General features: G+C 41.0%; 1 protein-coding gene across 1 annotated transcript in view; it reads right to left on the reverse strand.

Moving 5' to 3' along the window:
* csmd2 (CUB and Sushi multiple domains 2) overlaps positions 1-25,003 on the reverse strand; it is a 268,624-nt gene that overhangs the window by 35,527 nt on the left and 208,094 nt on the right. The window contains exons 36-49 of the mRNA XM_030411628.1: positions 24,178-24,302; positions 21,587-21,683; positions 20,609-20,713; positions 20,282-20,400; positions 18,603-18,672; positions 16,912-17,028; positions 15,991-16,200; positions 14,351-14,539; positions 11,534-11,711; positions 9,765-9,910; positions 9,601-9,681; positions 8,835-8,948; positions 2,506-2,694; positions 1,238-1,384 (exon numbers count right to left, since the gene is read on the reverse strand). Coding sequence (XP_030267488.1) covers positions 1,238-1,384; positions 2,506-2,694; positions 8,835-8,948; positions 9,601-9,681; positions 9,765-9,910; positions 11,534-11,711; positions 14,351-14,539; positions 15,991-16,200; positions 16,912-17,028; positions 18,603-18,672; positions 20,282-20,400; positions 20,609-20,713; positions 21,587-21,683; positions 24,178-24,302 — 1,887 coding nt within the window. The remainder of the gene's footprint in view (positions 1-1,237; positions 1,385-2,505; positions 2,695-8,834; positions 8,949-9,600; positions 9,682-9,764; positions 9,911-11,533; positions 11,712-14,350; positions 14,540-15,990; positions 16,201-16,911; positions 17,029-18,602; positions 18,673-20,281; positions 20,401-20,608; positions 20,714-21,586; positions 21,684-24,177; positions 24,303-25,003) is intronic.

Raw genomic sequence — 25,003 nt, forward strand, 5'->3', positions numbered from 1 at the left:
TCAATTCATCTCTTCTATCTGTGTCGAACTCATTTGCCACTCTTTCTGTGTTCTTCACTCCTTCCCCCTCTCTGCCTGTTATAGTATAACGCTTGTCTCACTGCAATCAGCCCTGCAGCTCAGAGTAATCAGATCCACACTGGCAGGTGAATGGATTGAAATAGATAATAGAGAGGAGGAGAAAGATGATGGGAGGTAGATGGTGATACAGAGAAAGGGAGGGACATATGAGGATTGGGAATCATTTTGAAATGAGGTGATAGAAGAATGGACAATCCACACTAAGAGAAGCTGAGGGGACATGTCTCTAAATACTTTCTTCGTCATACGGATCCCCATTAGCTTCCGCAAAGTGAGCGCTAATTCTCCAATGAGAAAAAGACAAATTAAAATCAAACAGTAGCTATAAGACACGTTAATGCAATATTAGCCAAAACACACAGATCAAATAACAGGTGACACTGTTGTAGATGGAAGACTGGTCCATGGAGACAAAATATGAACTGATGAAGAACACAGAAGAATACATGGACATGCCCGTACCATCTGTTACTTCCTCCCCACTAAGGTACTACAGAACTCCATATTGACTAAGGCAACTTGTGGGTTCTCAGCCTTAACTTAGTCCATCTGTCACTTAGTCTGCTAAGGCAAAATCCATCATGGCTGAGGAAAAAGAAATGGCAAGAGGGAAAAGTACTGAAAAACGACAGAACATCCGGTTTGGGAGACGAGAGCTCCACTGAGCGGAGGAGAGAGACGATTAGTCAATCTGGCTGAGTGGTGTTGATACAGAACGGAGGGAGCCTTTTAAATATTTACACAGTCATAATTCACAGCGAGTTATGCAGGTGTCGTATACCAACAGATCCTTCATGGAAGCAGGACAAAACTGAAGAATAATAAGCAATACAAGAAACAGCGTCTGATAATTCCCCAGCCTGTGCTTCGCAGCGAGGAGCGCCACACGTGCCTGGCACCCCCGTCAGGTTGTCATGGAGATGGGTCATATTTCCAGCTATTTCAGCTGCAGTTGGCAGCCCAAATGTTGGTCTTGTTGACACAGTAAACCAAAGGGACCTCTGATGAGATCGAATTTACAACCATGTCCAGAGGCAACAAAGCCAAACATCAATTTCTCAGAGTAAATCAATTTTAAATGGGCCACTAAAATCACATTTAACCTAAAAAAAATAGCTTGTGACTTCAGGGTAGTGTATGCCTGATCTCGACTCACCTGAGTAGCGTATCCGAAAGCCTTTGTGGCTGGTAGTGTGATCGAAGGACCAGTGCAGGTAGACTTTGTTACTGGAGCTGGTGATGCTCAGTGGGCTGGAATAGTTACCACTAAGGGTAATCAGGAGAGGGCTCTGTCTGGAAGGGCCTGGTTGAAGAGAAGACAATGAAGAACCCGACTTTGAAACTCTTAGACCACCACCAGCACTGGGTTTAGAAACAATTGATCTACAAACTTAAACTTGAAGAAGGATTTAAATATCATGTTCTTGTAAATGCAAATTTTTGGAACAGAGAATGTAATTTCCCCCAAAATATTCCTTTATTGCAAGATTTAATTTTGTTGAATCTGAATTTTTAGATGAATATACTTCCCCCAAAGCTCTAGCTTTTGAGGGATTGAGCATTTTGTTACAATTCTGGTTAAATCTAAATTTTCTCAGCTGCCAATTGCAGAAAAAAAAGAAAAAAAAAAAAGACTTCTTTCCATAACTGGCTTGGCAACCCTTAGGTTAGAAAACGTCTGTTCCCCTTCACTCGGCAGCAGATAAAAAGCACTAATCAGAAACAGTAGTGTGTACCACTGCCATTTCTGCAGCTAGGCAAAAGTTCTGCCTCTAATCACATGCAAATGTAAAAGACAGATGTAGATGATCTGTCACCATGAAGAGAAGCCTGTGTGATTTTTCCGTTAGTAAATGTAGAGAGATTTGTTATGGACTGTAAATTCAGCTGTCTGGCTCATTTCAGCCTTTAATTTTGGATATTTGTGAAATAAAGCCATTAGCCAAGGAAGTGTTGTGGGACCTCATAGAGACCTAAGGTCAATATACTGCTCAATAGGATACATAGTGAGCATCGCCCAGACCAGGAATGTAACAGGATGCTCAGTTCAACTATTCTGGAACAAATTATTATTTTTAATGTCTATTATTCTGTTAATTATTTTCTAGATTAATCAATCATTAATTTGGTCTATAAAATGTTAGAAAATAGTGAAAAATGTCCATCCCAGTGTCTTAAAGTCAAAGCTGATTTCTTTAAATTCCTTGTTTTCAGTCCAAGATCGAGAAGCTTTTCAGTTGAAAACAACATAAAACAGAGGAAACAGGGAAATCTCCATATCTAGAAGGCTAAAAACTGCATTTTCTGCCATTTTTGCCCATAAAAAGTACTTTATAGAAGAATTTAAACAGTTTGGTGATTATTTTTTGCATCGACTGATCTGTAAGTCAACAAATCCTTGCAGTTCAGGTTACAGTGGCTCACCATCAAAGATCTCAAGCTCATCAAACTGACGGCTGGTCTGGAAGTGTTCAATAGTGAAGGTGATGTTGTAGCCAGGCTCTACTTTGACCACCCAGGAACAAGACTCAAAATGAGGGAATCCGCTGCCTGGTGACTGGCTCATGATGACACCCGTGGACGCTGTCAATACCTCATTCATGGGACAAGTCACTGTTGAAAGAACAAAAAAAACAAACACTTGATTACTTTGAATTCTAGGAAAAATTGTTGTTTTTTGTTTTACTGTTCCGCGTTGATTTCATTATTGCACACAAGTCCTAAATGGTTGATTCTTTTTATTGCATTTAATTTACTTTGAAGCACAAATTGGATTAGTTAGATCCATATTGTTGTTGGAGGGCAACTCAATGTGACTAAGAGCATCGCGGAGCTAATTGTCATTCTGGTCCTAATGCCGTCACAGGAAGCAAAGCTGTCAAATGGTAAATCAGACCACAAAACAGCTTATATATTATAAAATCTAAGTGACCTGCCATGAGCATCTTCCTTCCACTTTGCACATTGTCAGTTTATGTCACATTATGTGACACATGTGATGCTAACTTGGCGGCTGACGCTCACATCTGCCTGGAAGCATTATAGCTGTGGCGTGTCTGGGCAGACTGCATCAATCTGCTCAGCTCAGCCCCCTCCTTCCTACTATTGGTATTCCTGTGGGACATCTCGATGACATCCTTTGACATTTTCTAGTGGTTTCAGTCTGTATTATCAGACGTTACACAGCATTCCTGTCTGTGGTGAAGCTGTGAAGCCAACCTCTTAATCTGCCAGAGCTGTCGGCATACACAGTGGAGCCCCCAAGAAAAGGCTGCAACATGAAAGGACACCGATGCTGCAACGACGACACAGTGCAACTGCGACATGTCCCCCCTATTGTTCTTGCTGCTCACCTAATGGGGCTGACTGCTGAAGAGGTAGAGTGTGAAATAACTCAGAGAAAACAGCAGCGAAACGTATCCATTTGATTTTACTGTGCGTCTGTGATTGCTGTCTGTAGCTAAATAAGATGCCATAAATCTATATAAGTGTGTATCACATTAAGGGCCTAAATTGACTGACAGCAGTTTGAACAGTTGAAGCTGTGCTGGAGCTCAACTCAACAGATTGTTAATAGCTTCACAATTAAGAAAAGACAATTTTGGAACTCACAGAAAAAAACATACATTTATCTCAATAAACACAAGTCAGAGGCTTTACTTGCAATAGCAGATACAAAAAAATAAGATGCTGCAAATATGATTTTAAAAACACTTCAAAGTGCACGTGACCAGGTACTTTTTGCATGCACAAAAATGTTGTGCAGGAGTGTGTTTGTCAACCAAGTATGACACAAAAATGTAGCTGGGGGTTTAAATGCCCCAGTTGTGTGCTGCGATTTGAGTACCTGAGCCTGTTTTGCCTCAGGGTGAAGCAGCACTTGGCACTAGTGGGTCCTTCATTACAGTAGTGAAATACTGAACACTCTGAATCACATTCAAACAGTGCCTCATTTGTGGGACAGTGTGATTGGGGGTACACACTTGCTTTTGTGTATGCTGATGGGACATGTGTTTGTGTCAACGCACTGTTGTGTTTGTGAGTGTGTCTCTTGGCTTGTTCCACCTCCCCTCTGTGTGTTTGTAGGGGAGGAGATTATTAAATCCGCAGGAAAAAAAAAAATATGGCAGACAGCCTGGGTTAAACAACATCTGCAAATAATTATTAGCATTTGTTTTACCTTGCTTGGCAGGTAAACCAGGTCTGGCTAATTGCCTCAGGAAATCTCAGATAATGTCAGGAAAGCTTTCACTCAAAGATACACATAGTAAAGGAGGCATGTTCCTGTCAAATACTTATACCACAACCTTAAACAAGTCACGGTATTGGTCATAACTCCCATCCAAATGTTGCAACAAGCAGTACAACACTAAATTAGGCCTCAAAAATGAGGGTTTGCAGATTGACAGGGGCTAAAAAACTGAGGAGTGAGCCATCTCCTTCCCTTTACATCTGTTGAGAGCTGCACATGTTAACTTACAGAAAAATCACAGTGCAGAAAGTTGTTACGATGTGAAGTGAAAGTGAACATTTTTAATTATCCTGGAAACACGGGTTCAGTTGGGTGGTGTTGGAGGATTTCGGCAAAACTCCAAGTATGTATTGCAGTTTGCCATGAGTTTGGGAGCAAGGCACATCAAATTAAACATGGCAACTACCTTTAGTCTAGGCTAATCGATAAAAGGGTCAAGTAAAAATTCAGCCGAAGGCAAGTGGATCTCTGACCTATTTGTCTGTCGGGCAAGTGAAAAAACCAAAAACACTACAATTGAACCCTTTTAATATCTGCAAGTGTAGTTTACCAGAGTTCAATAAACTGTACTTTCTCGGGCTTATTAATGCCTTTGTTAAATTGGTGACAGTAGAAAGATTGCAGGCAATGAGCGGAAAGGAAGATGGAGAAAGATATGCAACAAAGGTCCCCGGCTGGAATCAAACTCTCTGGCCAGCAGGGTGCCTCGAGAAACAGTAGTTGTTACTCAGTAGCATACAGGAGTGGGAAGAAAAGTGAATGTACTATCTCAAAACATTAAGGGAACATTTTACAAATTTAAATGGGGGTTAATCTGCTGTTGGAGAACACGATCTCAGAGAATGCAATTTCAGAAGCATGAACAGTGACACATACTAAAATAATAGCACTATCTTGCTGCATACGGAAGGTTTTCAATTAGAAATCTACCATCTGAGTACTTTTGGCATCGTACTTTGCTAGAAGTGACAATAATACAGTCTCCTCCCAATTCCAAAAAGACATTCAACAAGCCTGTGAAACAATTTACAACCTTCAGCACCTCAGTGGGTGTGAGTCAAACTGCTTAAATCCATCACTGATAGTGAAACTGATTGCACCTGGAAATAGCATATAAAATCTAAGAGTGAAGTTCATTAAACAATCAATTCTCTGAGGGTGAGATATGTGCTGTCAGTGACCTTTCAGAAAGCTCCAACGTGTCTTCAAAACTGCTTTCAGCTAGCCTGAGAGCTGATGGAAGGAGACAGGCAGGGGCTCTTATCTATAGGCCGCTACTTATTAAACTAATCCACTTTGAAATGAAGCATCACTCTGTTTGGCTGTAAACAAAAGGGTATTAGGGGACAAATCTGACAGCTGGAAAAAAGCTGCTTCAACACACAAGGTGAGATCAGTGCTGATAGGGCTCAAAATTAAATTTCACTTTAATGAGACAAGGAATGGAATAAACTTGGAGCAGGAAAGGCAATCTGTGAGATATCCTCTTCTGTTTGTGTGTAAATTGTTCATGGTATACATCAGCTTCCCGATGAAATAATGCGGTGGTGGCCTACGTTCAGGGAAGCGCAGATGCACACACATCTGCATCCATACACGCACTGTGCACTCCAGAGTGCAAGTACAGACGTGCATAAATCCATCATGTATCAAGCTTGTAAGTGCGGCTGAGATGCCTTTACTCATGTTGGTATTTAATTAGCATAAGCTGAGGAGCGATAACGAGCTGATTGAAGGGGCTGGGCCACAACATGAGCATTAGTGTGGATCAGGACCTAACCCACTGAAAAAGTTGGGGGATGACAATGAAGATGTGAAAACAGGGCAGCTGTAATCCATTCTGCAAGGCTGAAAGAAGGGGGCTGGGTCAAAATAAAAAAAAAATCTAGGAAACAAATGGGGAAATGAAGACAGAGCGTCGGGGGAGGCAGAAGGGAACGAGTGGGATAAAGAATTCTAGCTAGCTGGGAAACTAATGTTATGGGTGATTATGCAGGTTTTAACCAGAAATCTGTCTGGGGGATAAACACAGGGATTCTGAATCATCAGAGCTCATTGTATTTTATTAATGAATTCAAGCAACACTTGCACTGCGCTGATGCTGTTGCTTTCTGAACGTGATGTTGGAACTCCCTGTGGTCTCAGCAGACAGCAGATTTAGTTAAAGAATGCGGTTCCAACACAACCCAGTTTAATCAAATGGCAGGCAAATCAAATACTGAACAAACCAACCGGTTGTTCCAATAGCAGGAATTATGAGAGGGAGGCTAAACACATTTGCCGTCGTGACTAGAAACAATACTCAAGAGTGAGTTTGTGTATGAGGTGGTAGCTTTTATTTGTTGGCCTGCATGTCAGTGTTGAAAGAAATGGAAAGACAGAGAAAGACAGATTAGGGTATAGATAGACATCTGTTGGTGACACTTTGCCCATGTGTTTTTAACCAGCCCCGAAAATGCGCAAAAAAAAAAAAAAAGAGAACGGGGAATAAAGGGTACATGTGTTACTTAGGAACAGAAGTCCGATACTAGTGAGTCAGGGGAGGGAAGTGGCGAGTGAGGGAGGAGGGAGTGCAGAGGATGAGAGAGGATACTGGCCGAGCAAACCACACTGCAGAACCAGCTGTAGGTTCCAGTGCTGTTCTCTGGAAGACCATCACAGTGACCACGTCCACTGCTGTGAAACCCAGACACATGCTAGACTAGTGTGTGTGATTATACAGTACATGTGTGAGTGTGCCGTTGAATGGGGGACAGCTAGACATGCAAAGGAGGGTTGTGCTTGTCAGAGCTAGAAGTGGTGATTTGATAGGTGCAGCTGCAGCCGGCATGTCCCCTGCATTTCAATGAGCTGTGCACTTCGTCTCTTCGCTGTCCTCCAACTACGTCTCTCTCTCTAGCCTTGCTTTTTTTTTAATTCCTGTCCTGCTCTTACTTCTGCTTGTGCCGTGGTTGTGCTCATTTAGCAGTCTCTCCTCCATCTTTTCAAGACTGACTTTTGTCTTTTTCCTGAAGGTGTCTGCTCGTTCAGAGTAATCTCACACTGTTCTCTTCCTATTTGTTTATCTTCAACACTCCAACAACAATGCTGTTTCCATCAAATCTTCTCCACTTCCTTCACACTAATATCGGTTTTGTGTCTCACTTCTCAACACTCTCAGCCCTCCTCACACTCAACTCCTGACTCCTTTAGCTCTTTTGATGGAACTGTTTGTCCCCTGTATAATGTGTCTCTCAGCAATAGGGGGGCAATTAATGGGCCACACAAGTCATGAGCACAAGTGCAAATGTACTGAACTTTGCTGAAATTCACTGCAAACTGCAAGTAAATCCATTTGCTTGTCACTGAACTTTTCATTTCAAAACAGCACACAGATTCCCCTCTTTATTTAGCCTTGCCCTTTTTTTTCCTCTGTTTTTTTACCTCATGCTGAGAGCGTTGGTATATTTTACCCTATTAGTACTCTAAATGAGTTGCATTTATCAAATATTGCCTTCTCTCCCTCGTACATCATGAGCCCAAAGTGAAACAACGATAAAGACAGACAAAAAAATGGAACGAAGATGTTTTAAAACAGAAAGCAGAAGAATTACAGATAAACACTTTTATGATATTCTGAAGCAGAGAAAAACAGTGGGACCCTTATATGCACCCAGTCTCTTGCCCAGAGGAAATGTTTCACACACAACATGCAGCAAGATTATGATGCGGTGAGTTGGGAACACAACACTCATTGATTCCTTTGGGAGGACGATATCTCAGCATGTAGAGAGCACTACAACAGCCAACCTCAGCCCCATGGGAGTTAAGTATCATCCAGAGGGATGGAAAAGGCTACCAAACTGTGGCTGCGGCTCCATGACTACAGGCAGAAAGAGTGCCCGTGGGATCCAGAAAATAAGGCTAAACGTTGTGCACAGGTCTTTGATTAGAGGAAAACTATATTGCCTACCTACCTATAACCTTGCTAAAAATATAGTCACAGAAGAACTGTTTGGCCTGTGTTGTGATTTATTTATGAACCAATTTGTGATTGACAGAAGACATTTTTTGCAAGGACTAGCACATTAACATACTAACAACCTCCCTGTGCACACTTTATAAACGGATACATTGACAAGTTAGAATATCTTAGCTTAGGGAGCAAGAATACAATTACAACAGGGCTTTAAAGTGGCAGGTGAATACATTAGTTCTCCTTTATTGTATTGACGTTTAATGCCCCTGACAACCTATGAAGCCTCAATTCAACAATTGTTAGCAACTACTTTTTTAAGACACATATAAGCTCAAAAAAATCATACACAGAGTATTTACGTTGTGGATGATTTTAAGTTGTGGAACAAGACAGGAAAATCTCCTAAATGTATATAAACCACAGACTTAATCCAGGCACTGAACCCATACATAAAATCTTTGCCTATATAACTACATCATCTGTGTTGTCAGCCACGTTCAGCCATCGATACTTCAAGTTTTCAAGCCTCACGCAATCACTCACCATCACATGAGGGCGGAGGACCTTCAAACTCCAAGTGTGTCCCTAATCGGCAGGTCAGGATGCTGTTTCCGCTCAACTGGTAGCCTGGGAGACATCGGTAGCGCACTATATCACCTGAACAGAGGGAGAAATAGAGAAGGGAGAGGTTGGGTAAATGACGAATCAGAGACGGTGGCAACAATCCATATGATTGATACAAACAACAATGTCTTCATACACCACAGCAGTGTTTCTTTGACAGGATGCTGGATATGAGGAGGAAGTAACCATGATCTAATGTTTGTCTCTGTGAAAGAAAAAGTTAACAGTGGGGAAAAGTACCATAATAAATCCCCACTGGGGATCCTATAGATGAAACACTATGTCAGTGTTGCTGCCTTTGCGTGTCTGAATAATAATGAGTCGAGGAGGTATGCAAATAAACAGATAAGGAGAAATAATCTCCATTGTCTTCTGCAGGAGAGAATGAGAGCACCTGCATCAAATCCCTCCGGCTTTCTCATTATTTTGTCATAATCATTTATACTGCAGCCTCAAACTCCCTGGGTTATGTAGTTTAGGTGTGAGTCTACATTCACTACAACTGCATTATGGGATGTGTAGTCAATAACTGAGTCAGTGAACCTGCGGCAATGCAAACTGACAAGCAAGTTAATAAGTAAGGTGAATGCTACAATTCCACAAGTCAAGATGTGACCAATGTGTAATACCGAAGTAGTGGCTTGATAGCAGTATTTGTGCAAGTCTATATGTGTATCCCACATACCAATTTTGAATTCTTTGCTTGCCATCAGGATCTCTGCATTAGGAATGATGGGCGGTGGCAGGCAGAACTGCAGTCTGTAAGCTGTAAAGACAGAGTGAATCAAACACAGATTATGTGCAAAATATCTGGTGGAAATAAGGATCAAGTAAGTGAGTTTTACATACCTTGATAGTTGATACGAAACAGTCCACCCTTCTCTGTGTTACTACGGAATCGTATCAGCACCTGATTGGATGTGCTACTGGGCGGGTCATTGGGCTCGCCATCAGTGAACACTCCCAGTTTCCTGGCTGTCTCCTGTGGACCATCCCTAAAGAGAAAAAGGTCACGGGTCAACTGTTACTTCAAATATAACAACACACTGGAGGAAAGCAATGATAATTAACTCTGGAGATTTTCTGTCAGCAGCCTTTTATCCAATGCTAAAACACCTCAAGGCTCTGTGACGAATATCAGTGAGAAAACCAAACAACGCCACATGCCAGATCATTGTCGAGCCGCTTCCAGCAGCAGAGGAAAACCAAGCTGCTCACTTTATCATACCCAAAGCAATTACTCCAGGCTGCTCTACGTGATTATGTTGAAATAAGGTAAAAATTACAGATAAGCATGAAATGACAGGTCTGGATTGCGCCGACCCTGCTAACTGCTATCCAATGGGAGTGTCTCTGGAAACTGTGGCCCAGCCTTGGCAGTCCCCTGGCGTGGCCATGGCCGATTAAGCCAGCTCCCAGATTCCTGCCGCAACCATTCAGCTTAAAAACCATCTGTCTTTGGCTGTCAGACTGGGCATGGGAGATTACAAGCAGCTCTGGAAACGGCTGGCTAGGGACTGCTGCCTGACAGCACTCTGGCCAAGCCGCCATTACGGGGCCCATTTCCTTGGCTCAGTAGTTCAGTGGATAGATACACAGCGGTGGTAACTGGAAACTGGGGCACATGATAGTCCCCATCTTGGCGCTGCATGAGCTTGCTGGGAAAGATCAACACAGCAGGGGCCGTTTACAGAAGAGCAACAATACGACAGAAAATAGACATTTTGGCTCACTTTGGCCATGCCAACTTTGTGACATAAACTCTCCACGGACTAAAGAATCTTCACACAATTTTCTATAAGCAGCCTACTCTGTAAAACATAGATGTCACCTAACGCCATGTGGACTTTTCATGTGGTCGTCAACTTGCCAGGTTGGCTGGCAGTCAGATCTCCGGTCTCACAGAGAGCCGGGACCTTTGGAGCTTGTCTCAGGGAGAGGGGATCAACTGGGACTGGCAACCATCATGCATGCAAAATCCTGTCTTTGGTTGCACATATGGCAGGGCCTAGCCGTGCATTATGGAGGTGATGAAAGGAAGCTTTACCCTTTGATACCCAGTCAGGCAAAAAGACATACACCTTCCAAAAAAACACCCTGACCCACACATTAACAAGAAAACAAAAGCACGCACATATTTCCACCAGCCAAAACCTACTCTGAGTCGCCCTCTCTCTTTTACTAACACACGCTTATTTAAAGAGGTGGGAGACATGTTCCACCTACTGCTCTGATTGATCCTCCGTGGCTTATTGCAATCACTACCTTTAAGGGTTTGCAATGCACTTCTTGCAATGCAGAAGGGGCGGATAACATGGGAGGAAAAAAAAGGTGGAGGAGTAACAGGTTAAAAAGTAGGAGGAGGTGACAAAGCACTGAAAGAAGGGACTGAAAGAAAAGGCAATGTGGAGGTGATGATAATGAATAAATGGAAATGCAAGTAAATCAATCAATTTCAAAGGCACTACTTTACATGAAGTGCGGAGTTCAACATTTTGTTAAGATGGCCTTGAGATGATGACATGTGTAAATGTGTGAAAAATAATTTCAGTTTACAAAATTGAAAAACACAGTATTCTAATTAAAGGAACATTCACTACTCAGCCACTTTCTCTTACCAGACGGTGATGAAGTCGTGCGGCCCATGAACCTGAAGCAGGGTGAAATTGAGTTTGATTCCAAATCCAGGAGGCACGGTGATCAGCCAGGAGCAGTCTGCTGAGCTAGGGTACTCCTCTGGGTAACTGGGGGAGAAGATGGTCCCATTGTCTGATGTGATATTCCCACCGCATGGCACTGAGGGAGGAAAAGGAAAGGGAGAAAGAAAGGAAGGGTGTATATATAAATATATATATCAGTGAGACAGGAATACAACAGGGCGGGTTTATAATTCAGCAGCAATCAGTGAAAAAAGGGGATTTTTCATCTCCCTCTTCTTCCACTTTCCTTCTCAGTGTCTCTCTCCCCCTCTCCTTCACTCTTCGTCGAGTGCCCAGGCGCTTGTCTGTGCTAAAGATTAGCCAGTAAAGCCTGTTAGCAAGTGGGGACTTGGATGGAGTGTTTTGCTAAGATAAGGCCTCAACCCTTTCCCACTGGGGGTGAAGAGAGAGAGCGCAGAGATGAGGCAAGGGGTTAGTGTGGACTGGACCCCTGAGGTTTGTGTGTTTTGTACAGTATGCGTATGAGGAGTGGACATGCATAAATGTGTGAGTGAAAACGGTGTTCGAGTGACAGGATGTCAGTATTGAAATAAATTACCTCAAAAGTCAACTAGTGTGAATATATATCAGAGTTAAAAACAAAAATTCTAACACTCAATCAGACATATATAAGATATTCCCCATCCAGCCTCAAATCTTCATGCATAGAAACTGTAACCGTATTTCAAACATTCCTCAGGAGCTCTAACCAACTTAACGATTAGGAAGCTTAACATTCCCTTAGAGAAACCCCATACGGTGGAGCGGGAAAAATAAGGAAGGGGTGGTAATCGCAGCAGTGCAGAAATCTCAAGCAACCCACACACAGTATCCAGCTTAACGTTACACCCGTAGATGCCTATGGGTGTGTGATCATTCTCAAAGCAGAGATTGTATGTTTTATTCCTCTGTTTCTCTCTCAGGTTATGTGTATTCATGTTATACAGCTGTCTGCTTTAGCCCCTGTGGCTGATAGGCCACTCTGCTCCTGGCTCACCTGTTAAATGAGCTATCGATCAGACAATTGATTAAACCCAGGACACTCTATGGAGTTGCACCTCTGGCACATAGCATCAACTGGCAGGCTACTTAAACCGCATGTGTAAAAAAGGGTGTTGTTGCTGGAGGGGTTAGTTTGGAACTGCAAAACCTGAGACGGATATATATTGTTCTTAAAAACAACATGGTAAACAGTAAAGGACAATATGCTTTACAAAAATATAGCAAATGGAAAAGGGATGACGAAGGACGAGGAGATGACATAGCCAAGGTTAAGTGAGGACAAATGTGGAGGAAAAGGAAGGACACCGAGCAACGCATTTTATCGACACAAGGTGGTGTGATGCTGATGCCAAGACAAGATGGTAATTGAAGGTAAGATGACAAAATATATGAGTGTATCTCATTCATCTCCGGGGAAAAGCATTTAAACACTGTCGTTTTGTTGTGTGTTGCTGAGAATGCTATTCAAAGTGTTATCTGTGAGGAGCTATGTAAGAAAGAGCAACACATTTAGTTTACTGGAAACTGAGGAATTTTATAAGTTGCAGTATTTTTTTCATCTAATATGCAATAAGTCAGTTAAGCAGCAGTGTGTAAGTGTGTGTGTGTGTGTGTTAAGGTATATTTATGCCATTAACAGTGAAGCATCTCTAATCACTTCATCTCCTGCTAGATCACTTGCTTGCACCAGGTCACAGCCTTAATGCCAATGTAATTAAACTGACAGTCAGAAGCATCAGGCTATCTTGTCCTGGTCATTTTAGAAAGCAAAGATACATAGAAGCATAGTACATTGCTCAAACACACACACAAACACTTTTCACATATATGTTGGCAATTTCAGCCAAAATGCACACACGAAAACATGTAAATATATGTGAAGTAGTTGAAGTACACACTATTACAATGTTATGTGTATATTAAATGCTGTATATTATCACAGCATATTGCATTGGTACGAGCAGTATTGGAATTGCATACATTACTATATAAAAAAACTGAAACTATACAGGAGTGTACCGGGATACAGACTACTGCGATATGACTAATATCATATCATAATTGATATAATACGCAATATGCATTTTCCTGCACAAACCAACACACACACAGAGACACACGGGTACAAATTAATGCCTAATAATCTTCCGCTAACATTGAAAAGGCCTACACAAAAGAAAAAAAAGCCGTGAGAGAATAAACTCTATCTCAGTTCTCACTGCCTTTTCACTCTGTTGCTTCCTTTCTTCCTCACATTTATCTCCCCGCTCGCCCATTCAAAGTTCCGGTGTCATGGCCATCACCTCCCTCTGCAATTTTGCCAGCCTTATTGAATAATCGACAGCTGGAGCGTGAGGATGTGGGTCAAGGACAAGGGAAAAGAAAGAGCACTCATTACTTTTCTTTTCAATTTAGCCCCTCTTTTATTCATCTTTTATTTGTCTCCATTCCTCTGTAGCACAGTATTGATTTTCAGTGAGGAATGCATTGCCTCATTAGTGGGGGGATGATAATTCAGTTTAATTTCATTGTTCATAATAGGTAATCATTATCTCCATAGCCGTACTTCACGCTAATGATGTAATAGCTCAGTGCGTTCTAAACAGGAAGTTATCATGTTATTGCTTTGGTTCCGTGTCCATGAGGCAGTATAGTCTGCCACAAGTAAGAGTGCTTACTGTTCGCATTAAGAAATGTGGTCAATTTGCATATCATTACATAAACAGTCCTTACCTTCACAGCGAGGGAAAGGGTGATCCCAGTTGCGGGTGGTGCCGTGCTCACAGGTGAGGATGGAATGTCCCATGAGTTGGTAGCCAGGCAGACACTCAAAGGAAATAGACTGGCCCACATTGAAGCCGGCACCCACCACCACCCCGTAGCGGAAAGGCTCTGGATCAGGGCACTCCTGTAACTCGTAAGCTGAGGGAAAGAACAGAAACATACATCAGTCTATTCAATTGAAGCAATCATGTTTAGTTTTATAATCAACCCACACAAAAAAGGAAATGCTGTTATTAAAAAAGGGAAAAAAGAAAAAGGAAATAAGAAAGTAATTGACACTGAATGCTTATAAGGTTAAAGATCATCGTGGCCACCTGTTGTACGGACACAGACCACCTGTGTGCTTCAGGTTCTCAGTAATCGACTGAAGCGAGCAATGAATTCACACAACAACAACACATTTGCCTCAACATGTGAATCCTGTTTCTCCACTGTTTCTTTTCCTTATTTAATTCCCTTTCCTCATCTCTGTATTGTTCTTCATCCTTGTGGTCTATCTCTCACTGGCTTACTCCTCCTCCTCCTCACCCCCCCTCCTCAGACAAAGGTTTCAGTGGATAAAAAAAATGCCAGGGGCGGGTTTGACTTGTGCTGGAGGAGAATGATGCAGTAATCAGAAGAGGTGTGGGTAAATAATTTGTATTTTCTCCCCCCCCCTCCTGGATACAAAAGCAGCCAGTGAGCCTTGACGAGCCAGGATATAAATATGACTAAAGAAATTGATTTCTATGGATCACAGCTTCCCTTTGTAGGAGATAACTCATGCAAATGCTACAAAAGGGGGGTATTTGCAAATATAATGCTTGATTTATATGCTAATGTACACATAATTATGTAAATGCATAATGCTACCTTTCGATTTGCCGGCTCGTTTGTTGAATCACAAAATACAAACTTTGTGTGCCTGTTGCATTTTCAGACAAGGGCAATTTATTCCTTGCAGCAATGTGGATATGCAGTCAGGCTTTTTATTGGCACATGTTAAAGAAATCTTTTAAGTGATCAACAGTTTTATATACCAAGATTTATAGGTATAGGAATTCACTGGCTCTATGGACTGATAAGTCTGACACAGTCTGTTCTCAGGCTAGTTCAGTAATGTTATAGCTTTACATGTCTCAGTGAAGTGACAGTAATTGCACATAAATGAATGTGAAGAAAAAAAAGGTAACACTCAAAGAGGTGAGTTTTCGCTGCTACAAGGCATTAATCATATACAAGACTTTCATACTTATAGTGATTATATGATGCCAGTTGAGGAAAATAGCTCTGACCTAGTAGTAGTAGAAGTAGTAGTTAGCGTTAGGGTTATTGTGACATAAAACGGTGGATTAGAGCAGTCAAAAAGCCCCAGCCACACTGAAGAAATTACTAATATGATCCAGCTTTGCAGAAGAAAATGACTCAAAGCACTTATAGCCTCAGCCTTACAATTAAGAAAATGATGTCGTAGTGCTTATGCTCATTATCATAAATATATGCAAGCCTTTTTTTGTCCAAAACAATCCTAAGGCTGATCATTATTTCCTGCTCCAATCTTCTGCATCTTTAACTACACTTTCTACACACAATCCTGTTCAGTCTCTTACCCTGGTATTCAAATCTGAATCCCGGTTTGTTCTGTGAATGATCACTATGGAAATATACTGTGGTCTCGTGAGAGGTGGTGAGGAGGGACGATGGGACATCTTGGCCGCTGAATCGGCCGATTACTGCGCTTGTATCAAGGGGCCCATTGCGGATCTCAAGGAAATCATGGTTGGCCTCAGTGGAGAAGTTGAGGAACTGCATGTGGGCTCCTGGGGGAAGAAAAAAGAAGGAATGTTGAGAAAAATTTAACAGGAAGTTGATAAAAGAATTGCCATCCTCTTCTTGAAATACTTCCACAGTGTTATTGCACAATTTCTAGAGGGAAAGTCAAGGATTTCAAGGCTTTTTGAACACCTCAACAATTGTAAATTAAAGGTAGATCCCATATTATGTTCATTTTCAGGTTCATACTCATACCATTTTGGGTGTCTACTAGAAAATCTTAACATGTGTCATTAAACTTTCTATCTCCTCATCTTCGCTCATCCCTAGCTTGTTAGTTAGCTGATAATAATAGAAGTATGATACCCAGCCGGATGCCAACTTTTGCATCTAGCCAACACAATATAACACAAAACTTCTATTAATGGCAGTGTCTCTCATTGTCTAATACCAATGCAAGTTTTAAGGTAGGCTACTGTGTCTGACAACTTCCCCATCAGCCTTACACATACCATCTGCAATAAGGGTAAATTAAAGAAAATGTATGACCTTAATTTCCTTAATTTAATTTAAGACATTTCTAGACTCATTAAGGAGCTTTGTGAACACTGTACCTAACCCTGCACAGGCTCTTGAATCTAAACAGTTTAAGGATATGTATCTACAAACATCCAGCCCTCCAAGTTGTATAATTAAAGGTTATTGAGTGTGGAAATGCCAAACGTGGCATGCTGAAAGAGCCTCTTCATTGCGCTCACCGTAACCGACTGGCAGGTAGATTCTCCAGGTGCAGTCACTGTTGCTGGGGTAGTTGCCAGGGAAACCAGGGCTGAGAATCATGCCCTCCATCTCCTCCCTAATTCCACCACATTGAGCTGGCAGAAAGCAGACGAAGCATTTCATTAGCATCTGCAAACAGTGACTCTCTCTCAGATTAAAATAATCATGTCTCTTTTTTCCAGTCAATTACAATTAAAACTTTATTAGGAATAATGAAGGTAAAAATGACTTTACTTTCCCCACCATCTCATCAAATGGAAAAATGTATGTCACTATTGAGGAACTCTGGAGCTCTTTACTTTCTACTTAAGATATCATGGTGCCATAGAGTGTATCTTTTGCTGCTCTAACCCTTTCATCTTAAACCAGATGGATAAATGTTATTAATGTCTTAACTGGAATCCAGGACTTTCAAAAGAGCTGGAAAAAAAGGTGAAATTAAAAAAAAGTTCAAAATAGATGAAAAGAGCAAGAGATCCTGACACCAAAATTAAAAAAAGATGAAAAAGATACTGAAACTAGTGGCAAAAGACTTAGCTGACTCAAGGAGAAACAGACAGACAGAAGTACTGGTGAGGGGCAAAATCAAACACAGCGAAAAAGATTAAGAAATAAATGGGACAAACAGCCAGGGATATAAGCCAGAGGAGGGAGAAACCACACAGAGAAACTTCAGGTGCTGTACCAGTCTGTTTCTGTGAAGAACGAGTGAGGGGTTAAATGTTATCCTGTAGCAGCACAAAATGCCTGAGGTAATCAGGAAACTGCTGATGCCTGCAAACACAATGAATCTTCTCTCTACTTCAACCAATCAGGGTCTGAGATGGAACTAATTAGGCAACAGTGGGTTGTTCCAATAAGTGGGACTCGTTTGTCAAGGCACTTTAACAGAAAGGAGGAATGAAGGTGCAAAATGGAAAATGCTGTTACATTCAGTGTGTGTGCTCGGCTTTTGCTTTTTTGTTTATATGTCCTATATTCATTGTTTGCTGATATACTTAAGAGCTAGGTTGTGTCGGTCAAATGATGTGTTTCCATGTGTGAGCTGTGAAATAATATTGGAAATCTCAAACATACAAACGTTTTTCACCTACAGTATTGCCCCATTAATGGATATTTTCTAAAAGTTCTAACATGTTTGCTCTTTTTCTCAGAGTTAGCGGAGGCCATGAAGTTTATATTTCGGTGGATGGAAAGTTTATATAATTTTAGTATAGAGTTGATCTTTGTAAATCTATAATACGCAGAGGAAAATTTGGATATTTCTAACAGCCTATTCCTTTTCTATTTCCTACATAATGTATCCCGCTTGCAAAATTGTTAGCCTTGATGACTTTTACATGCTGTTGCAGAGCAGCGACGACTTACACCTAAAAGCCAAGCATACCTGCAATTTTACGACTTCCATTTGTATGTAGATATCTACATATGATAATAGTAATTCAACTCTGCATCCATTCACAGGATGATGATGATGAGGGAAATGTTTACACACATCTCTGTGACATTACATTGGGAGCTTGACCTGAGATGTTCAGCATGTTGTTTGGAATAGTTAGCTTTATGTTTGCTATAGAACAAAGTTAGACCACAAAAAGATGTAGACATAGAAGAGGAGAGAAGATAAAAAGGACATGGAACCAAATGAAGGAACATAATAAATTGTTACCTATACAGAGAGGAGGTGGGTAGTTCCATCGTCTGACGGTTCCAGGCATGCAGGTGATATGAAAGTTCCCCTGCACGGAGCATCCACGCGCCAATGAGTTAACACACGGCACAAAGACAAAAATTGCAACAAAGAACAGCAGATTGATTAGTTTATTCTCCCGGCTGCCACTCATCTGTTACTCCAGTTATTTGAACCTGCTGCCTGTCTCCACATGACTTCATGCGGTGACTAAATCACTAAATCCATCTGAAGTGACAGGAAATAATAGAGAGGGAGCATCACAGACACAGAAAGGCGATCTCATATGTTTCAGCACTTCCAAAATAAGCAACACTGCATTTAGAAAGCTCTGCAGTTGAGTTACAATGCTAATTCACCATAAATATTAAAAATGTCATAACGACAAAGAAATTAGGGCACCCATTGTAATGCATGGATGGGTTCAAAACAGACACCAAGACAACATGCAAGTGAATACTTTTTTAATTACCATTATGCAATTTAAAAAAAGAGGAATAAAGGATTACGACAGGAATTATTACTTGTTAATTCAGATATGTTCAAGCATGATGGATGATACTTTGATTTCCTTTTACTTTATGTACCTACATCTGTGGCCCAAATTTAGGTCATATGTACTATACTTATTCATAATCATAGAATTTCTAGTAGAGAAATGAAGGAAGCAACGAGGGACCTCTGCATAAAAAACAATGTAGTAAAGCATTGTCATTAAACTGGGCACAGTCAGCAGTGAGTCCAAATCTGGTGCAGGGTGATGCAGAGTGAAGGAGTGGCTGGATATCTGTGTTTTAACAGTATGACTGTTAAAATATCATCCATAACTAATGCTGACTTTAATCTTATCACCTTTTTTATCTGGGTACATTTACATATTACTCCTGGATAATGCGTTTAGTATAAATTCTCTGTAAATTTCTGGCCATTTACATGATTGCAAGTTATCAGCATTACCTCAACTACCTGAATTAATAGAAAATATTATTTGATCATACACAGGAAATGGGTAATAAAAATCTTCGCTGGAGCTCTGGATGACTGCAATGCTTTCCCATGATAAATCACATTACATATGAAGTAATTATTTTGGTAATTGAGAAAGAAAAGAAAAACGGAATTGAAATAATTTTTTGAAAGATCATTTTATAGCTTAAATCTGCTTCTCATTCTGATGCTATTTAACTTTACAAATACACTGTCAGAGATATAGGACTAATGTCTACATTACAGTTATAAAATGTAAATCAAAGCCAGTCGAAAAAAAGGATGTGAAATAAGTCAAATGTAATATTTCTGGATGAGAACAGTCAGAGAAGACTGGTGGAGAACACAGTGTCCAGTGTGTTCCACAGACGTCACCAACTGTCTCCTGTGCAAAGACGTGCAGAACAAAGTCAATCTGGACCAAAACCTATGAGTTACAGTCAGCAGATTAACTTTTACAATGTCTAAATGCTAAATCATCCAGTCCATCCAGTTACCGCAGTGTGTTTTCTCTGACAGTCTGCTCTATCCACTACTGTGATACAGTATGTTATCACTGCTTGAGCAGAAACATGAAGAAAAGGAAACCTGACAGTAGTGACAGTGAAAAAAAGCAATAAAGTTTCATGATCATGTATGCTTAAATCATATCAGAAGCTAGGAGATGTTACCTGTAGAGTATATCCAGGTTCACACTGAAAGGACACCACATTATTCATCTGAAGACGCTCCCCAACCTTAATGCCATTCATAGGAACCACAGGCTCTGGGCAGTTGGTCAGAGAAACAGCTGGGGGGACGAAGAATATAAAAAAAATACTTGTCAGAGTGAAAATAACAAAACCTATTTGTTGATCATACAGAAATATAAAGTACATGGTTAAACAATTATTGAAAATGTAACTAAAACATGGCAGAGAATATGTCAGACCTTGAGGAGAAAGACAGCCAGCAAGAAAAATGTGGTCAGGATGGTTGTGAACAGGTTTCTCACTTACTCTTGTATTCCAGTCGGAATCCAGCTGCAGACACGCTTATATCAGAGAAAAAGTGTAGGTAGAGTTGGTTGGAGGTGCTGTTGAGGAGAGCTGGGACCGTGGTGCCTTGAAGAGAAGATTAATAGCGGAGTTTAGCAACGCTATCTCCTTCATAGGCTAAACATACCTAACTGTATAAGCTACAGGCAAATATCTAAAAGCTTGTTTCTCTAGCCGCTTTACGAGAGTATGTCTCTGCATGCATGAGCAAAGATGTATGCATGTCTGATTTTTCATGGGTACATCAGGTTATTTGGGGAAGCAGATGCTTAACAAAGTGACCTACACACTTTTTTTTAAAGGAAAGGAAGGGATGCATTTGGATTTAATTGACTGAAAAGAAAGTAAAATCTACATCTAAATCCATCTACAAAAACAGTGTGACCTAAAAATTGGTCGTTTAATAACTCAAATTTGTAAGTCTGGCTTTTCCTTTTCATGTGTTTACTTCAGGGCACGTCTAACATTTACTTTTGGTCTGAGTCCAAGCACAAACAAAAGGAGAATTCCCTTTCCTGTATCTTCACTATGAGAAGAGTAACAAAGATGCTGTAAACAAACGTTCACTGTAACACCACACAAACAAGACCAACCTTTGTAGTAATATATCAACATTTTGCCGTGGGAAGAAAGGCAATTTCCCACAAGTACACCGAATGCCTTTATTTACTCTGAATTTAATTTAGCAATGTTTCCAACTGTGCCAAATGAGAGGCTCTTTTTAAAATACTGCATGTGATGGTTAAAAAATAGTACAGTACATGTTCCAGGTCACACGCTGCTCTGTGAGAACTGAGTAGACTAATAGGTAGCTTCCATGCTCTTGACAGATACAGATATGGGCTTTAAAAATCTCATTCATGTCCGAGGTTTGGTATCATGTGACATTTAGGAAAATAAATGCACCCACGCAAACACAGAGTGCAAGTATGGCAATACCTGAGAAGCTGCCGAGCATGGTGTCAGTGTTGTCTCCTCCGTCAAACACCTCCAGCGAGTCCCAGTTCTGCTCTGTGACAAAGCTGATTACCTGGATCTGAGACAGGGAAGAGTGAAAAAAAAAAAAATGGATGGGTTTCAGGAGGCAGAGCAGTAACGGTAGGGTCAAGGGTGTGTGCGAGCTGGGGAATCAAGAGTAAGGTTGAAGGACTGAAGATTTATGAGTGTGAGAAGGCAGCATAAAAAAGGTCCATGTGAAAAAGGGACAGAGTGCAGAAGCATGACCATTTAGCTCGTAACCACTTTCATTTTATAAAATGGCTGTTGTCTTAGCCCTGACACAGGCACAAGTGCAGGACTGCACGCACAAATCCCCTTTTCTATCATCATTATCATTCAGTGTTTCACAGGATCAAACTTTGTTGGGGCGTACCTTGATAAGTAGTCTCAAAAGACAAAATACACCTTTTTTTCCACTGTTCAAGGTACATAAAAAGGTGAAAAGCTCTGAAAGACCCAAAAAATAGCAAAAGTTCAGAATTCTCATGAAAGCAACAGCCATTGTGCAACAGACATTAGAACGCCCTTGCTTTCTTTTCTTTACACCTTTTTGAAAGGCTGTGTTCAAGTGGTTGGCACCGGAGTAAAGAAAATTGTATGCCAGCTGCAGAGAACGTTGAAACTGATTTTGCTCTGGAAAGCTAACCGAAGTAAGTATTAGGCTTACTAATAATATGTTTAATTGCCAGGGACCTTACAAATTGAAGAATATGGGAAAGAGGCCATACTTTGCCAGGCGACTATATACTTGAAAAAAATGTATCAGTTTCTTCAACAGTACATGACTTTTGATTCTTTTTTTTTTTTGCTCTCTCCAAGCCTCCCCTTTGTTTCCCTCTCACATCCATTCCTCGACCTTCTCCTCTGCCTCTGATAGTTATAGATCGGATACAAGCCAATTAAAGGGGCGGTAGGGGCTCTTGTGTATCCTGGGGAGGCGATACAGATTGATCTATCATTAGCGGGGCCGCAACAAATGTGCCGGCAAGGCATCTAGCTCCTTTAAGTTATCCTCCTGATCGTGACACTCGAATCTAATGTGTCTCTTCTAGCTGGTACAAGGGGAGCAACAGTGGGAAGAAGAAAGAGGTCTGAAAGAGAGGAGGTGGAGTTGGAATAGCAGGTATGAGGAGGATTCAGAGGTCACATTTTGGTCACAGGCTGTGACCCGTCTGCTGTGAAGTGTTGGTATATGCCAGTCTCCTGAAGAACACAAACTCTCATATATCACTACTAAGAATTCTGGTTCCAGTCGGGTATCTACATGGTCAAGGGTCCATCCAGAGAGTGCAGTACAGTCAGCTCTCTGTCCTTATACTTGGTCTAATTCACCTCAAAGCTGTTGCGATGTTAGTATGTAGTGCAGCATGTGTGCCTGTGGGCCACCTTGTGTATCTGACCTGCAAGGACAGTCAGCTGAGGTAGAGGAGCTAATAGTTGAGGGGCGGCACTGAGGTCATTAGCCACAGAGGCTGAAGCATAAGCCTAAAAACTTTCCGTCAGGCAAATCCGCAGGGACTTCGGCCCGGGTTCCTGGTGGAGTTCCATCGCACACGCGTCAAAGAATAAGAATATGCAAACCAAATTAACTCCCAAGAATGGAAAGTAAAGTAATTGAAGAGGCAATTATGTACAAATGTTTTCAGGTTGTGCTATCTGAAGTTTCTGGTATAGTGATCTGCCAAATTAAATTCTGAGACTCAGTTAAGCGTATAGACTCTATCATTTAGCAACTCCCCTGTGCCCTGAAAACTTTAAATGCTATACCTTGATATACTGTGGGTGGCTCTGTTAATTAGCCCATGTAAGCTGAAAACATATCCCAACATCAGAGCTTGTTGTCAAGACCGCGCAAAGCTGTAAAGGTGACAGGTAAATCACTTATTTAAAGGCATTCAATAGTCTGGACAGAGCCTGATTTAAAGTCAGTATGTTTTAAGTGAGCTCATACAGTCTTTTGCTTCTTATATCATCTAAAATCTTTGATCTTAAGGCTAAACGGTTTTCACACTTGTTCATCAAGAGCTAGCATCCTGACTTTCTGACTTGTTAAACAGAACCTTCAGGGAAGCCATCTGCGGTGACAGTTTTGAAAAGGGCCAGTACTTATCAACAAAAACACTGGGTGACCCGACCAACCATCACTGTCGAACGCGGGCTAACTTCAATGAATCAGATCAATCGTAGGGGAGTTGGTAAATTTGTAAATCAAGCTTTAGCCAGATGGGAGAGAGAGCAAAAACATTTTTTTTCTACTGAGAAAAGCCTTCACTGTCATTCTTTGCGCTTAATTCAATATAATATACCCTCCAATTATCGTGTGACTGATGCTATTGCATCTACTCTAATCTCTTAAGGAAGAGGACCTCTACCTTAATACCCTTACGTCCTTGGGCTGCATCTGAATTGAAAAATAATGTTTATTTTGATGGGTTAGGGTATGTACACTCTGGTTGACATAATCTGTCTCAGATTTACTTATTGACGCAAGTCATTTTTGATGAGGTAGGTTAATGCCGGGTTATACAAACCTGGATCCCTGATCCTTCAGGAACAGTGATCTTCCAAACACAGTTGAGGCTGTTGAGGTACGGCTCAGGAAAGCCAGGTGATAGGATGGTGCCAGTTCGATGGGTTAGATTGCCTCCACAGGGAACTGCAGGAAAAAAGAAGAGAGATTAAAAAAGAACTGAGCAATGCACCAAATGTATCATGGCTACAGACTAGGGAGAGCAAGATTAGGTATATGCATACAAGCATGCATAGATTTGCATGAAATTACTATAAAAAGATATGTTAATATTAATCTTCCTCCTTAATCTTTTTTCCTGAAACATAGATGTGATTCTGCAAGAAGGATTAAGGAATTGTCTTGAAACATGTGTCAAAATAGCAAACAGGATGATGATCACACGAGTAAACTAAAAGATTAGAAAACATAAAACATGACAAAGATGTTTTATTCAAAAAATGTTTTAAGAGAAGTTTGATTTTGGCATTCACACAACTTAAATCATGAAATAACATCTAAAATGGTAAACTGTAACACAAACTATAAACTGTAAACTACTCTCACACTAAAGAGTGTTTAAAGTTTTCAAACACTGTCTTCCCAGCTTGTTCCGCGCATTCACACATCTGGTGACAGCAGAGTGGCATCTGCTACAGTTGTACGTAGTGTGTGAGAGTGTGTGTCTTTGTATATATATGTGGATATGACCATACGAGTGTGTGTGGATGTCTGTGTGTATTTGCGACCGTCAGCATAGCCGGCCACCTGCGAGCCTGGCTGAATGTCGCTGCATTGCTACAGGCGATAGCTGACAGCTCACATCTGTGTCAGAGTAACAAGAGTTT

This window comes from Sparus aurata, chromosome 3 (genome assembly GCF_900880675.1).
Source record: "Sparus aurata chromosome 3, fSpaAur1.1, whole genome shotgun sequence".
Classification (NCBI taxonomy): domain Eukaryota; kingdom Metazoa; phylum Chordata; class Actinopteri; order Spariformes; family Sparidae; genus Sparus; species Sparus aurata.